This window comes from Quercus suber, unplaced genomic scaffold (assembly GCF_002906115.3).
Source record: "Quercus suber isolate HL8 unplaced genomic scaffold, Cork oak 2.0 scaffold_552, whole genome shotgun sequence".
NCBI classification, from domain to species: domain Eukaryota; kingdom Viridiplantae; phylum Streptophyta; class Magnoliopsida; order Fagales; family Fagaceae; genus Quercus; species Quercus suber.
In genome coordinates this window covers 440142-456944 of record NW_027070000.1, presented here as the reverse complement: position 1 = coordinate 456944, position 16803 = coordinate 440142, and the positions used below count along the sequence as shown (strand labels likewise).

The window sequence follows — 16803 nt, the reverse complement described above, 5'->3', positions numbered from 1 at the left end:
AAGAGACATCTTGTACAAAAGAGGTTTCTCCCGCCCGTACCTAAGATGCTTGGATCCTAAAGAAGCAGACTACGTCATGAGAGAGGTATATGAGGGAATCTGCAGAAACCACTCAGGGTCAAGATCATTAGTGCACAAGCTAGTACGAGCAGGGTATTTTTGGCCCCACCATGCAGAAGGATGCTAAGGCTTATGTCAAGACCTGCGATAAGTGCCAAAGGTTCAGCAATATCATTAGGCAACCAACCGATGAGTTAACCCCAATAACGGCCCTATGACCGTTTGCTCAATGGGGACTAGACGTTATGGGACCATTCCCTACCACAGTACGACAGCTGAAGTTCCTGGTTGTCAGCATCGACTATTTTACAAAATGGGTGGAAGCTAAAGCCTTGGCCACCATTACGGAGAAAAACGTACAGAGTTTCGTTTGGAGGTGCATCATATGCAGGTTTGGCATCCCTAGGGTTTTGGTCTCGGACAATGGGAAGCAATTCGACAACGACTCCTTCCGAGACTTTTGCTCGCAGTTGGGGATACGGAACCACTACTCCTCCCCGCCCACCTTCAAGCTAACGGACAGGTCGAAGTCATGAACCGATCCTTGCTCAAGATTCTCAAGACTCAGCTCGAGGGAGCAAAGGGTATATGGCTTGAAGAGCTGCCAAGCATATTTTGGGCGTACAGGATGATGGTGAGGACGCCCACAAGAGAGACACCATTCCGACTAACATACGGGAACGAAGCGGTCATCCTAGCTGAAGTCGGACTCACAAGCTACAAGGTGCACAACCATGATGAGAGCAAAAACGAAGAAGCTATATGTCTACAACTCGATCTAATAGACGAAGTCAAGGCGACAAAGGAGCAAAGGCTCGCACAGTACCAGGATTGTATAGGAGTAGTGTACCATTAGTTTATAGTTAAATAACTATAAACTAATGGTACACTACTCCCTTTGTTTCACAGCTTATAAGGCAGCAAGTGGGGGAGTTTTTCCTTCGATGTGGCACTCCTAGGACAGCGTCCTAGGATGTTGAAGGACATGCCCAGGACGTTGCAAAGCATGCCCGAGGTCCCGAGGACCCGAGGTCGTTTCCAAGCATGCCCGAGGTCCGAGGACCCGAGGACGTTGCAAAAAGCATGCCCAGGACGTTGCAAAGCATGCCCAGGACGTTGCAAAGCATGCCCAGGACGTTGCCAAGCATGCCCGAGGTCGTTGCCAAGCATGCCCGAGGTCCCGAGGACCCGAGGACGTTGCAAAAAGCATGCCTAGGACGTTGCCTAGCATGCCTATGGTACCCACAAACTCAACCAAAAAAAAAAAAAGTATTGCAAATATATTTGTAGTAAAGTCATTGGCAAAAAAAGGAATATATGTAAATGGTTTTAAATATTAAATAAGGAGAGAGAAATAAAATTGTTATTAATTAAGTGAATGAGATATAAGTCAATTAGTATTTAATGCTAATTTTTTAACCATTAGATCAATTACAAATCTACGGTCTATAAATGGTGTAACTCTCGTCAAGTTACACCAGGTGTAACTTGAACCCATTTCTTTAAGTAATAATAACACTTTTAATATGTATTTCTGTAATACTTGAACATATATTTTCACAATATTAAAAACTGAACAGCAGTACACCATCAAACAGGCCCTAGCTTCAAGTACAAGAAGAGAGGGTGAATCAGCATGAATGTTTAAAAAATAATTCAAACATTCATATAACTGTAATCCACATGGAGGTTTGTCGGCAACGTACACATATGCATGATTTACTTATCTTGCCAATTTTCTCTTTGTTTTATTCATTGAATTTTTTTTCATTCAATTTAATTATTATTACTTATAAAGTTATAAGTGCAAATAAGAAGATTCATCCTTAGAAATTAGTGCTTTCAGTACAGGGGTTGGCGCTACAGTCCGACTTCCAAAAAAAAAAAAAATATATATATATATATATATAGTTGGGTTTAAGTTATACTTGGTGTAATTCTAAGCAATGTTACACCACCAAATAACTTGTTATTAAATTAATATTTTAAAAATCCAACCGTTGAATAATATATTTCTATATGTTTTTAACATGCATGCCAATTTTTATATCAATCNCAGTCCGACTTCCAAAAAAAAAAAAAATAATATATATATATATATATAGTTGGGTTTAAGTTATACTTGGTGTAATTCTAAGCAATGTTACACCACCAAATAACTTGTTATTAAATTAATATTTTAAAAATCCAACCGTTGAATTATATGTTCTATATGTTTTTAACATGCATGCCAATTTTTATATCAATCAGATGCTATTTACCATTTGATCCATAAACTCATATTTTATGCATTATTTTACACTACAAAAATTTGAATTTTATCAATTGATTGATGACATGGATATTAATTTTTGATCACCTTGAAATTTTGTAAGCATAAAGAATATATAAAGATAATGTAATCTAACGGTGGATTTGTCAATATTCGGATCCAATTAAAAAATATTGAGTGGTGTAACATTGCTTAGAATTACACAAGGTGTAACTTGAACTCAACTCATATATATATATATTATTTTTGTTAGTTTAATATTTTAATTTATTCTTAAAAATATTTTTGCACACCTTAACTCAAATAATTTAATTAACCCAAAAGTAGGGTAATTTTTATTTTTTTATCCGAACTTAGCCAACTCTACTCTACTTCCCCTTCTTCATCTTCTATCCAAACAGGCTATGGCATGGAGAGAATTAATGCTCAGCGTCTTGTACAAGTTAATTTCATAATTTTAGCCCATTAAAAAAAAAAAAATTCATAATTTCAGCTGGCATGCAAAAGTAGTACATGAGTGATTTGAAAGCTAGGTCTTTGTCGTCAATGGTCGGAAAGAAATATCTTAATTGAAATAGTACCGTGAAACTTATAAATAATATCAAAAAGTGTAGTGGGCTCATGAATAGAAACAAAAATAAATTGAATAATAAAATAAATTAGCAAAAAATAAGTTATCCAAACGTAATCTAATTATAAATTGCTACTCAACTTAATTTACAAAACCAAGTCCCTATTCATTAATCTCTTTCTGTCAAGAAAAGCTGCCCTTTCATCCTCTTCATACAAGTCCTGCACACGTACAATATAAACCTCAAGGAACACCAATTAAGTCTTTGAAGTAGAAGATGCCAAGGCAAGCTCAAAATTCAAGAATCAGTTTGACACTCATTAATCTCCTTCTTCTTCTATGCATCGAAGTCAAAGCACAAGCAGGGCATCTTGCTGATGATGAAGGTAAGAAGACTCTTCTTCTTTCATTTTCTCGTTTCTATAGCATTACTATCTATAACATTATCTCCCTAATTAACCATTCTTTTAATTATTATAATAAATTTAACATTTTTGAGTCTTAATAAAAATATATTGAGAAACAATTGAAAACTAAAGTAAAGATACATGAATAATTTGATAAAATGCATAAGTCATTTGCGTATTTTCTTAGTTAATAAGATTTTTAATATATATATATATATATTATTTATTTATTTTGTTTTCTAAGTAAAACAAGATTTTTATTTTTATTTTGGAAGGGGACACTGACTACATATATGAGATATGGCCACAAGATTCCATTAATTACATGTCCATGAATTAACTTATTACTTGTAAAAAATATATATAAGATTAAAAAAAGGGTCATATAATCGAGAACCCTTTTTTTTTTTTTTTCTGTTAAAGATGGTTTGAATTTTTTTTCTTTTTGAATGGCTAATTAGGGAGATAATGTTATCCTTGAGAACCTACAATTAAGTTGTAACACTCTTAGTAGGTTCTAGTTAGCTCAATTAGTAAAGTCTAAAAGATTTAGGGTTCAATCTTCGCCTACACTAGAAACTGATTGGTGTCTTGGTTTGATAATACATATTTTCCTCGCATGTGGACATTTGAGAACGTGTCCTATTCTCAAATGTTTCAAATTTCATCCACAACATTATTATTGATCTACATGGGTTTCAAGATGTTATATGGACAAAAAATAGAATATATATCCACACGCACGCTACACCCAACTTAACATAAAGTATTAAAATGTAGAAATTAAAATATTACAATTTTTTTTTTTGAGAGATTTCAACTCATGACATCCATTTTTGATGATGGTTTTTTATTATCAGACCAAAACTCCAATTAGTTTTTAGTGTAGACAAGGATTGAACTCCAAATATCTTATTCTACTATATATCAAAGATTTTACCAATTAAACTTTATACATATGTGATATATTCACTTGGCTTATTGTAGTGCAAAAAAAAAAAAAAAAAAGCCCAAGAAAAGAAAAGAAAAAAACTCCCTTATAGACATTTATCACACTCCAATCTCCAACCATAATGCCAACGATATTTTTTCTAATGATTAGTACTATATAATCTTAATTAGATAGACAGTAAATTTACATTTATTTTAAAAAGTATAGGTTGATGGTCTGACTCATAGTTAGTATTATAAGAGGCAAAATATATATACATGATACAAGATATGGATATGTTTCATTTAGTTGAAGATTTTAAATGGAAATGAAAAAAAAAAAAAGATTTATATGTGAATTACAAACTTAAACAATTAAAGGAACTATCTATGTTAAGTTATTTATTTTATTTATTTATATTCCATTTTTTTTAGAAACATTTATATTCTAACTTAGTAGCTTGTTTACTTTCTCAAAAAAAAAAAAAAAATAGTAGCTTGTTTATATAATCTCAATATAATTTGATAAGATATAATCATACATCTAGTAATTAAGTATTTCGTTAAAAATTTTGTAGTTCAACTAGTTGGCATCTTTTAATATTTAAAAAAAAAAAAAAATACATTCAGAGTTTAAATCCTCACTCTCCAACCATCGAGTTATCAAAATAATAATAATATTTCTAAAATGTACTTATGTGTAAAATATGATATAATATGCATATTTTAGTATTTTACTAACTTTTTTCAACCTTTTAATTCCATGGAAAGTTATACGAAGAAAAAGACAAGCGTAAAATTATAGCATTTTCAAAGTATTGGTCCTATTGGAATTTTAAATTTGCATTGAGACTTATATTTTGGGAGCAGAGCAAAATCTAACGATATGCCACTTACAATATATCGATATGTGAGAACAAAATGATATTGGCAGCTTTGCCTATCTATTCTCCTATAACTAGTTTGTGGGAGGGTTTATTTAGAGAAGTGACACATTCACGACAACAAATCCTAGGTGTTAAGATGTCATTAGTTTTAATTTGAATCTATCACATAAATTATTATTTTTGTTCACTAATAACAACCTATCATTTAAGACTTTTTGTAAATTGTTGTGAAAATATTTTGGAAATAACTTTTTAATTTATTTGTCAACTTTATAACCTCAAATTTGTCTTAACAGTTATTTTCAAGTAATTTTTTTTAAATTTAATACTAAAAATAAAAATAAATAAAGAAGAGTCAGGTTTGATACTTTAGTAGCGAAAAATTTCGAAATTTGATTGTGAGAAACCGTTCTCTATCCCTTATTTGTGTTTGTTTCTAAAAAGAAATGAAAGAAGTTTCGTTAATGAGACTGGGTTTAGATAACTGGGCTGGCAATACCAATAGACCCAATTAAAAAGCCCAATGCACAATACATATCATATCAAGTCCAAAGCGCCAGATTATCAAAAAAAAAAAAAAACTTGTGGCCCTAAAGGGCAGCGGAGATCGGCTGCGAACGACAGCACCGTGAGCCCCCTCAATTACAATTGCACTCTTTTTGTTTGATTAAAATTTCAGAGATTCTACACTGCTTGATCACAATTAGTTTAACTCTATGCAGTTAGTGCCCTTCGTGAAATTGCTGATCAATTGGGAAAGAGAAACTGGAATTTCAAAGTGGACCCGTGCACTAGTAATAACCAAAGCTGGCCAACAACACAAGTCAATTCAAATCAGCCGTTCAACTACAACAATACTCTCATCTGCGATTGCAACCTCACTAACGATGGTGTATGCCACGTCGTTCAAATGTACGTACTACTACTTTTTATTTTTTTATTTTTGCTAAATTTTTTTTTAAAAAAAAAAAGGGCACCCACTCACATGCCACGTGTACTAAAGGCGTTTGAGGCTTAAAAACCAAGTTTTTTTTTTAACCCTATTACTTCAATTACCTTTTAATGAAACACAAACAAGAAATGAGGATAAAGGTACAATATCACACAACTCACCCACAACAAAAGTCGGTAACTCTTGTTTGGAGTGTGAAGGCTTTATACCTAGAAATGAACTCATTTTTTAACGATGTGGGACAATCATATTCTAAAATGTTTCCAAACATATTCTAAGCTTACTCTTATTGATTGATTGATTTATTTATTTGTTTATTTGAAGTCCAAACTAAGGAACTAGTGTGCAGTGCATTTACACTTGAAGTAGTGCTACAGACACGGGCTTTTATTGGGTCCACTGCTGTCGTTACTTTTGTACTTTACTCTAAAAAAAAAAAAAAAAAAAAACAGTTTTCTTTGATTAAGGTTCAGCTTTTTAATCCTTAAAGCAATAGAGGACAAGAAAGATGACCAAATGGGGTCAAGGCTTGACTGTTATGTACTTGAGTGGCACATTGCTGTATGCTGCGGTTAGTTTTGATACCAAATAATGCAAACTTATGTATAGAATTTATTCTTAAAAATCCGCTTGCAAAAGAAGGGTGTCTAAAAGCTTATATACACATAATTAAACTTACACTTAAGCCACGTAGAATACAATGATCATAACATTCCTACACAATGATGGAACTATAGTTGGACTTGGGGGACAGTAGCCCCCACCTAAATTTTTTTCAAATTTTTTTTAGTATATATGTATGTATTAATTTTAACAATTTGTTTCAATAAATTTACACTTTGTCCTCTTAACAATATTATTGATCTTTTTAAAAGTTATAAAAAATTTTATTGATCTAAAATTTGAAATAAATTTAACAAGCTTAACAAAAAAAATTTACCAATAACAAACTTAAGCCCAAACAACACCCCAAAACAAACCCACACAAGACACAAAAAAAAAAAAAAAAAAAAAATTCCTAAGCCAATTCTAACTAGTCTAAGTGAACGCCCACACATATTTGACAACACACAAGACACCAAAAAAAAAAAAAGCTTTACTTTCTAAATCGAGAGGTGCTACGTTTACAATATTTTCACAACAAATGACATTCGGTAAGTTGTTATTGGTTCTAATTTGAATCTACAACTTAAATTACTTTTTTTCTCACTTATAACAACCAATAATAACTTACTACTTACGATTTGTTGTGAAAATATTGTGGACATAGTATTTTTCTTCTAAATGAATGCTTACTTGGAGTTTCAAAAAAAAAAAAAAATTTATACTTTTGCCCCCCTAACTCTAAGTCCTAACTCAGTCCCTGCTCCTACATTGTTGTAACTTCAAAAAAGATGTGTATATGTATATATATAAAGCCTCATGCCAAGATATAGGTTCTGGTTATAGTATGCCCTGGCATTGTGAAGGTGCTCAAGCTAGAGAGATAGACATTTGTAGTATTCTAATCTATGCACTTTCACCTTGCTCCAAGTTCGTATTTCAAATGTGAATCAAATGTTTCACATTTGGTTGGATTCTGATTTATTTTTGAGCTAGCAAATTTTTTCTTTAGTCATAAATACGTGAAGTTGACTCGTGTTCTAGTGGATCTAAGTTTGAAGGTTGGTGTTGCAGGTCTGAAAATTCAGATTGTATTTAATTTTTCTCCTTTAAAAATCCTTGTTATACAGATTTCTTAAAGCGCAGGGTCTTGCTGGTATACTTCCACCAGCTCTTGCAAAACTACACCACCTGAAGATTATGTAAGGAGAGTAACTATTATATGTTTTACTTCGTACCTGAAAGTTGGATTAAGTTTCTTTGAACAATTTCCTCTTGATTGTAGTAATCTCAATGATAACTACCTCAGTGGTAATATACCAGAAGAATGGGCTTCTATGCAGTTGGAACATCTGTAAGTGACTTCGGAGTTCAAGTCCAAGTTAGCCAATAAGTGCTCATTCTTACTGATTTAAATGAATTCACTGCAGGTCCATCTCCACGAACAACTTATCAGGACCAATTCCACCCTACTTGGGAAAAATTACCACTCTTAAAATATTGTATGCGCTTTTAGTATCTTTCTTTCTCCCAATCATTTAGACAGTAAAATTATGTCATTTTTTTTCATTTGCTCTAGCTTTAATATTTAAGATTATATTCAGGAGCATAGAGGGCAATCAGTTTTCTGGAACTGTTCCCCCTGCGCTTGGAAATTTGTTTTACTTGGAGTCCCTGTTAGTGTTTCTTTCTTTTCCTTTATTTAATTTTTCAAATCACATTTGATTGGTCATCTCTAAATTCTCACTGATTTTCTTAATCACTCAACAATTGAAATGGTTTGAAGTTTCCTTTTGGTGACTGCAGCATTCTTAGTGCTAACAATCTCACAGGAGAGTTGCCAGCCACTCTCATTAATTTAACCAAACTAATAGAATTGTAAGTTGGTGTATTGATTTCATAGGTGATCTAACAGTAATTTTGGTATTTTCATCGAAAGGTAATCTTTGGGGTTTGTATTTTGTTCAATCTTATTTTCATTTTGGCGCATGTGCAGTAGAATTAGTAGTAACAACTTCACTGGAAGGATACCTGACTTTTTTCAAACTTGGAAACAACTTCAGAAATTGTACGGGCTTTTCTTCTACATTGTTTTCTAAATCTCTTTTTTAAGTAAAGGTTTCAGGTGTGATCTCAATCTGTTTGAGCTGTTTTGTTAACAGAGAGATCCAAGCTAGTGGTCTTGAGGGGCCCATTCCTCCTAGCATTTCTGCCTTGAGTACTTTAACTGAGCTGTGAGTTCTGCCTTCTAAGTTAACAGTTCCTGGGTTGCTTAACCTCTAAGATACATTCATGTGATTTTAAATTTATAGTATTTATATCTGAAGAGCCTGACAGTAATTGATGATGCAACATTGCAACTCTATTCAGACGAATTAGTGATTTATTTGGAGAAGGTTCCAAATTTCCGTCCTTGCATGGCATGACAAACATGAGTAGATTGTAAGTCTATATTTTGTTGTAGACAGTATAAATTAGAATAATACACTATTCAGATCAGTTTTCCTTACATGAATTATGTATAAATTTCAGGATGCTGAGGAGCTGTAATATCTATGGACCAATCCCTCTTGACATTTCAGATTTGAAACAACTTCAAATTTTGTACTTCTCCTGTCCTTTATCTTTTTCCTTTTTTATTTTTCATCTTTTACTGAAAAATGGGTGAAGGGCATTGTGCAGCTCCCTATAATTGGATAGAACCCTTATTAGAGCATGATATTAAGTTGAGTTGGAAAAAAATGAAATATTAGGGTGAACAAAGAACAAAGAGGAAGAAAAAAAAATATAAACAGAGAAAGAGAGAGTGGAAAGGATTAGGGTTTAATCAATCAATCCCTAGAATTGAAAAACATTGAAAATTTTCAACAAACAAAAAAAAAAAGGAAAAATCACCAAAATAATCAGGGGTTGACAATCAAACTATGTGGTCATCAAAGTTTGGTGATTGTGCCTGTGTCAGTGTCAGTGTTGATGTCATCAAACGGATGCTGAAGTCAGAACACCTCTATCATTTGACGATTATCTATAAATGATGCGCGGTTTTACCCATTGCATCAGCTACCATAAGATACCTATGAATGATGCCCACTTTGGTCACTTGTCTGTTTGTGTGGCATTTTCTTCACTGGATAAAGAGAAGTAATGGAAAAAATTCTAATTAAAATTGTTAATAAACCCTGTTACAAGATGCATCTACAATGTTTAATGAACATTTTTGGAATATCTCTAATTGGTTGTTAAAATATTTTATCTTTTTTCGAAATTATTTTTCTTCATGCTATTTTTACTTGTGCACATTTGGTGTTCAGCAGAACAATCATTTTGTAAACCTTCTTCTCTGCTATGATGACATCTACATTGTTACCTTCTTGCAGAGATCTCAGCTTCAACAAATTGGAGGGAAATGTTCCAGATTTAGGTGGTCTAGCAAGGTTGGATTACACGTAAGCTTCACAACCAAACCCTTAATTAGGTTCAATTATAGAGTAAATTCAAACTAACAATTAATAAGGAGCTAAAACATTAACAGATTACTGATGCGTAACACAGCTTGGCTTTTGGCCGATGTCCCTGGGTTAATGTGCAAGGTCACTACAAATTATTAGCATTTATCTCTATCACAACCCCTAATCACCAAATAAACCTAAAACTAGAATCCTCTCCATCCACTATATCCTTTTATGTAAACCTAAAAGGACCCTCATATAACCAGGACGTTACAACAGAAAGTAGAGTATTATGTAATTGTTAGTTCTGGCTGCTTCCTGCTATAGTAGTGGATAGCTTGACTTTCTGGTAGTCTAGGCTGTTAAGCCTATTGTGTTCACATTGTACAATTCTTCCTGCTATAAATTCTTATTTTGATTCATCCAAATATATATATATATATATATCCTTATGCTTTAGGTGCTTAACTAATGATATTATCTTGTTTGCTAAATAGGTTTTTGACAAGCAACTTGCTCACTGGGAATATTCCAGAGTGGATCAAGAATAGTACCAGGTATGGGTTTTCCTCCTTAGTTCTTCATGAATTTTGCATAGTGTGGAGAACAAAGTTTTTAAAATTGTTTTAACATGATGTTATATACATTACTCTGGACGCTGATTTTGAGCTGGCCAGAGAAGCACGAAGGAAAGAGCTTGAATTAACGTTGGATTAAATTTGACAAACCAGTTGTGTTGATTTAGGAATAATGCAATATGAAAGATAGCTTAGCATGTTGATTCAGACTGCATGTTTCATGCATTCAATCATACCAATAGCGAAGAAAGACTTGAACGATGGCATTGAATGACAGTAAATTAATTAAATTCTAAAAAGGCCATGTTTTCAATATTGTTGTTTCCAGAACGATGAAATGATTTCTTTTTTTAACAATTCTCTGTCCATAATAAATTGATTCTAGTATAAAAAAAAATTGATCAAAATGCTCTTGAAAATTACCTTTTTACTTGTTCAAATTTATGTTGAGCTTTAATAATTATGTTTTACTTACAGCAATATAGACATTTCTTACAATAATTTTTCAAAGAGTTCTGCTCCTGCATCACTTTGCCGAGATGGATTGTAAGTATCTGCCTTTTTGAGTATAATACACTTGTTATCTTTATAACCTTTCCAGTTTTCCAAAACTAAGTGTTTTTTTTTTTTCTAATGCATCAGAAATTTGTTCAAAAGCTCTTCTAGTAAAGATGACTTGTAAGCTTCAAACTTATGAAAAAAAAGTTTTGTTTTTTTTTTTCCTTTATCACTTTGATTTTGGATAACTGACACAATTTATCTACTGCACAAATTAAGAGAACTTCTTGAGTGCTTGGATGAATCTCCATGTTCACAAGGTAATTATTTTATATAAATATATATATATATATATATTCAAATCAAATTATGAGGTATATGCTCCAGTTATCTTGTTAAGGCCTCCTTTTTTGGTACTTTATTTCTAAAATGAAGAAAAAAAAAAGAACTTGGTTAGATAATTCATCTTGCACAAGACAGCTACAAAAATGAATTCACAAGATAATGGAAATTTTATTTTTGTTCTATTGTGTTTGCCTGTATTTGATTGTCACTAATGTGGTGCTGCATCTATGTAGATCTGTCTTCATTGCATATAAATTGTGGTGGGAAAGAAACCACCGTTGGACGCATAAAATATGAAGGGGATGAAGACCCAGCCGGTCCGACGAAATATTTTCATGTGAAACCTAATTGGGGATTCAGTAACACTGGTCATTTTTGGGATATCGACAATACCCCAAATGACTATTTAGCAAATAATGTATCCGTACTTACAATGGAAAATTTCCAACTATACACAAGGGCACGACTATCTCCTCTTTCAATCACATATTATGCTCGCTGCCTAGTGAATGGAAATTATACCGTGAAACTTCACTTTGCAGAGATATTATTCAAAAGCACTATATCTTCTTACAGTCTTGGGAGGCGGATATTTGATGTGTATATCCAGGTAATCCGTCGCATTTATTTTTCTTTATAGGTTATAGTAGAGGATTTGATTGATAATTTGCTGCAGGAAAAACTGGCATTGAAAGATTTTAATATTGAAAATGAAGCACAAGGGTTTGATAAAGCAATCATTAAGAATTTTACAGCTGTTGTTACAAATAAAGTTCTGATGATTCGGTTTCATTGGGCTGGGAAAGGGACAACAACTACCCCAAATAGAGGGATCTATGGTCCGCTTGTGTCAGCCATCTCTGTGGAATCTGGTAAATGCATTGGGGCTTGATAATCTTATTGTTGTCCAGCTTCTTTCATGCTTGGATTTGATTGACATACAATGTAAGCAAAGCAATTTGGTGCAAGCAGAGCCACATAATTATCTACAGTTAAAATTTGAAAAGAAAGACTAAAAACAAGCTTATAGTGTATTTAGACGGAAGACATCCAAACATTTTATCATCTTCTTTTTACCACCATTCCCCACTAGTTTGTCTTTGAGCCATATATTGCAACCTTGCCTTTTATTTTTTTTATTGTGCTACATATATTTCAGAATGCAGAATTTTAACCACTGTTCTTAGTTATGTTTCTTTTTCTGTAGATCGTAGTCCCCCTGTTGATGGCAAGATTGTGGTTGGAGTTATAGTTTCGGTGCTACTCCTCATTTTTATGATTTTAGGCATTCTTTGGTGGAAGGGCTGTATAGGAGGGAGGATATCAAGGGAAAAAGGTACTCAATTGTGAAATCTTGATATATAGATTATAAAGGACAATATTCATTTTCTCCAACTATGGTGGGAAGTTGGAACAATGTGAAGAAAAATTTTCCAAGGGCTCATAAATTGTTGCAGTTCAATATTTAATTTTATTTTTCTATCTACTTCCATAGATGAATCAGCATTCCAAAGTACACCATGCAAAGCAACTGAATGACTGCTGGATTATGAGCATATGACTTATCTTGGGATGATGCATGATGATTGGAGTGATTTAGTTCTAATAATGGTGATAATTGAGCTTACGTAACCATGCAAAAAACTCATATCGTTGTTATTTTGTAAAATCTGCATAAAATGGATGACTTATGCTAACTGTAGTTGAGTGAATGTCTAATTATCTGCAAAATATCTTGGCTATTTATATATTTTTTCACTCATAATAAACTTTTTGTGCAAAAGTATGAAAAGAAACAAAAGACAAGATGTTGTGACAACTTCGGTTTGAGTTCCATTTCATATATTTTAGCACCCTCTCTCTCTCTCTCTCTCTCTCTCTAAGCTTCTGTGTGATCAACTGCATAGTGCCTTCTAAAGGCTTTTGCTTGTCTTCTCATTCTTTAAGAAGATACCTAACTACTTAAGAGGCATGCATCTATTTGGTTAAAAATTTGTCTTGTTATATTGTAAGATGCAGCCTGACGTCTACCCTGATGCCTTTGACAGAGTTAAGAGGATTAGACTTGCAAACTGGTTTTTTTACATATAGACAAATAAAAGCTGCCACTAATAACTTCAATGCTGCAAATAAGATCGGGGAAGGTGGTTTTGGATCAGTTTACAAGGTATCTAACAGCTATTTATCTATTATAGAATGTGTGTGTGTGTGTGTGTGTGTGTGTGTTTCATCTTTTGCCTTTTATTCTTCTTCTGATCCTTGGGATTTGTAGACATATATTATGAAATACATATCTGAAAATATATATTTCTCAATTCCTAATGCAGGGTATACTATTAGATGGTACTACAATTGCAGTTAAGCAACTTTCTTCAAAATCAAAGCAAGGAAGTCGTGAGTTTGTGACTGAAATAGGCATGGTATCTGGTTTACAACATCCGAATCTTGTTAGATTGTTTGGATTTTGTATTGAAAGAGAACAATTATTGTTGGTGTATGAGTATATGGAAAACAATAGCCTTGCACATGCCTTGTTTGGTAAGTTAATGTGTTTTATACCTACAATGCATTTTATGTTCATAATAGAAGAATGAGGAGAAAATGCTTTTGATGAATTTTACTGATTGGGTTCTGAACATCAATTTTAGGTCCTGCAGGTGGCCGATTAAAATTGGACTGGCCTACAAGGCAAAAAATATGTGTTGGCATAGCAAGAGGTCTGGCTTTCTTACATGAGGAATCAACATTGAAAATTGTTCATAGAGACATCAAATCTACGAATATATTACTTGATGGTGACCTTAACCCTAAGATCTCTGACTTTGGTTTGGCCAAGCTTTATGAAGAGGAGAATACCCACATCAGCACTAGAATTGTTGGAACCATGTGAGCTACCTTCCTTTCTTTTGCTCTCTATTTACTATCTTTTGAGTTTTTTTTTTCCTATTCTTTTTTGTTTTAACATCTCTGTAGATCTTGATTATGAGTTCATGTGAATAGATATTGATCTTATGGTCTCTAGTGCTGTGTTGTTGCACAGAATATGGTAGTAATTATTTCAATGAAGTCTTTGCACATAGACAAGTTTGTAAAGTACTACGAGATAAGTATTGGCCAAAGTACATTTGACACTTTAATTTGTATGTGTTTGGTATCTCCATGTGATACATAATCATGCTCATATAAACTCTTTGCAACATGGTTTCACATTGATTAGATAGGGTTCATGCTTTTTTATCTATAAGACAAAGTGACACTCTTTAATTTATTGTGTTGAATATTTTTTTTAACCACATTACTCATGCAATATAAATTCATGTCAAGTTTCTTGTAGAAGGAAAAACCATTTTACAACATTCCTTTTTTTTTTCTTTTCTTTTTTTCATGCTAGCCTAGTTACAACATTCCTTGAGTAAGCTCAAATCTTAACTGAGTATATTTTTTTGGGGGAATCTTCCCCATTATCAAAGAACAACTTGTATCAACATAATAAATGTTAATTTAAAAATTAGACTATTTATTATATACTCTTTTCTGGAAATCATTTTCCAAAATGGGGAGTAAGGCTCCCTATCAACCATCTCTCTCAAACCTCACAAAAGTGGGACCTTGTGCACCAGATACAACCTTTCTATTGCATACTCAGATATAAGATCTTTGTTGTTTGCTCAATTGCATGGCTCCTAGTTTATGTAACTCAAGCACTTTGATCTACTTTACCAAGTTTAGAAAATAAAATTTTTCTATTTTAATTTACTTGTTATTGTTGCTTTTATTGTCTTGTCATAATTTGTAGTACAATGAAGTTAAACTCAATTATGGTGGCTTTGTTAATTGCATGATTGCATGCATAACCATAAATTGGATAAATTGGTGATTGGAAACTTGATAGATATTGTACTTGTTGATTGAGAAGTTCATAGGATCATATTAGCAAACCAATTATCAAAGCTTAACTTAACATATGTTTTGCAGAGGCTATATGGCACCAGAATATGCATTATGGGGGTTTTTAACCTATAAAGCAGATGTTTACAGTTTTGGAGTTGTTGCATTGGAAATTATTTCTGGGAAGAACAACATGAAATATAGACCTAACGAGAACTGTGTGTGTCTTCTAGATTGGGTATGTTACATCCTTCTCATGTTCTTTTGAAACTTGTGGCTAAAGCACATTATAGAACCTAGGTAAAGTTTGCTTCTTTTGGAACTTCTCCATTTGACTAGGTCAACCTACTTTATGTCACCCTAGGCTCAAGCCTCACAAAAACATATTTCAGTTGAAAATTTTTTGACTATGGGAGGCAAGAGTTTGGCCAAATAAGTAGTATATTTTTGCTTGCATGTTCAATGTCCAAGTTGCATAACTAGTATGACTCCATTGAAATTAAAGTGATATGCAGATAATATCTTAATGTCTTGTTAAAATGATTTTCACCATTGGAAAAAAATTGCATTTGGTAAATATGTGAAAAGGATGAAACTACAGAAAATGTTGTTAACAAATTGCTTTATCAATATTTCAATTTTTTTAAAGCTATTCTTTGTTATTATTATTTTTTTTCATCATTTAAATTGGTAGCCTACTGAGGGGAATTAAAAAAATTTTCTTCTTTTTGGTTCCATTCACTTCCAAAACTCTTATTTTTTTCACTTCAGGCCATGGTTTTACAACAAAAAGGGAATTTGATGAGTTGGTGGATCCAGAATTGGGGTCTGAGTTCATAAAGAAGAGGCATTATAATGATTAAAGTAGCTTTATTATGCATTAATCCATCAGCGGCACTTAGGCCCACCATGACTGCTGTAGTGAGCATGCTTGAAGGACGAACATTGTTCAAGAATTGACCTTGGAAGCAAGTATTTATGCTAATGATGTGAGGTTTGAATCCTTTAGAGGCCAATGTCAGACCCTACGAGCAAGCTCAGGTGATAGTCAGAGCCTCCTTCAGTCATCAATGCAACATGGATTGGCTCTTTCTTCTACTTCTGCCCATGATCTCATATTCGATTAATCTCAACTCTTAAGTAATATGAGGAGAATGCTATTATGTATGAAAACAGATTTTTTATTGATTCCTTTAAAAGCAAACTAAGTTGGGCTTTGTTCGTGATCATTTGTTGAATCTGGGCCTACTTATGGAATTAAAACCAAATAAAAGACTGAAAATGAACCCAATTTGTGATTACAAATATTCGTTTTGTATCTGTTACATTTCTTAGGGTCTTCCATTAACACTTACTTAAGGTG

The 16803-nt window shown here is 32.9% G+C and overlaps 1 protein-coding gene across 1 annotated transcript; it reads left to right on the top strand.

Annotated features, from left to right (window-relative positions):
- Positions 1-592: 592 nt before the first annotated feature.
- Positions 593-16574, top strand: LOC112010610 (probable LRR receptor-like serine/threonine-protein kinase At1g07650). The gene is given in 26 exon segments (XM_065764331.1): positions 593-893; positions 5850-6039; positions 7813-7884; positions 7938-8036; positions 8113-8184; positions 8287-8358; positions 8489-8560; positions 8679-8750; positions 8845-8916; positions 9053-9124; positions 9215-9286; positions 10060-10128; positions 10629-10688; positions 11187-11255; positions 11487-11527; positions 11786-12162; positions 12229-12424; positions 12760-12888; positions 13601-13719; positions 13880-14090; positions 14201-14438; positions 15528-15678; positions 16212-16239; positions 16242-16287; positions 16289-16383; positions 16386-16574. Coding segments are annotated over 26 exon segments (3177 nt in total). The 3' UTR covers positions 16568-16574.
- Positions 16575-16803: the final 229 nt, after the last annotated feature.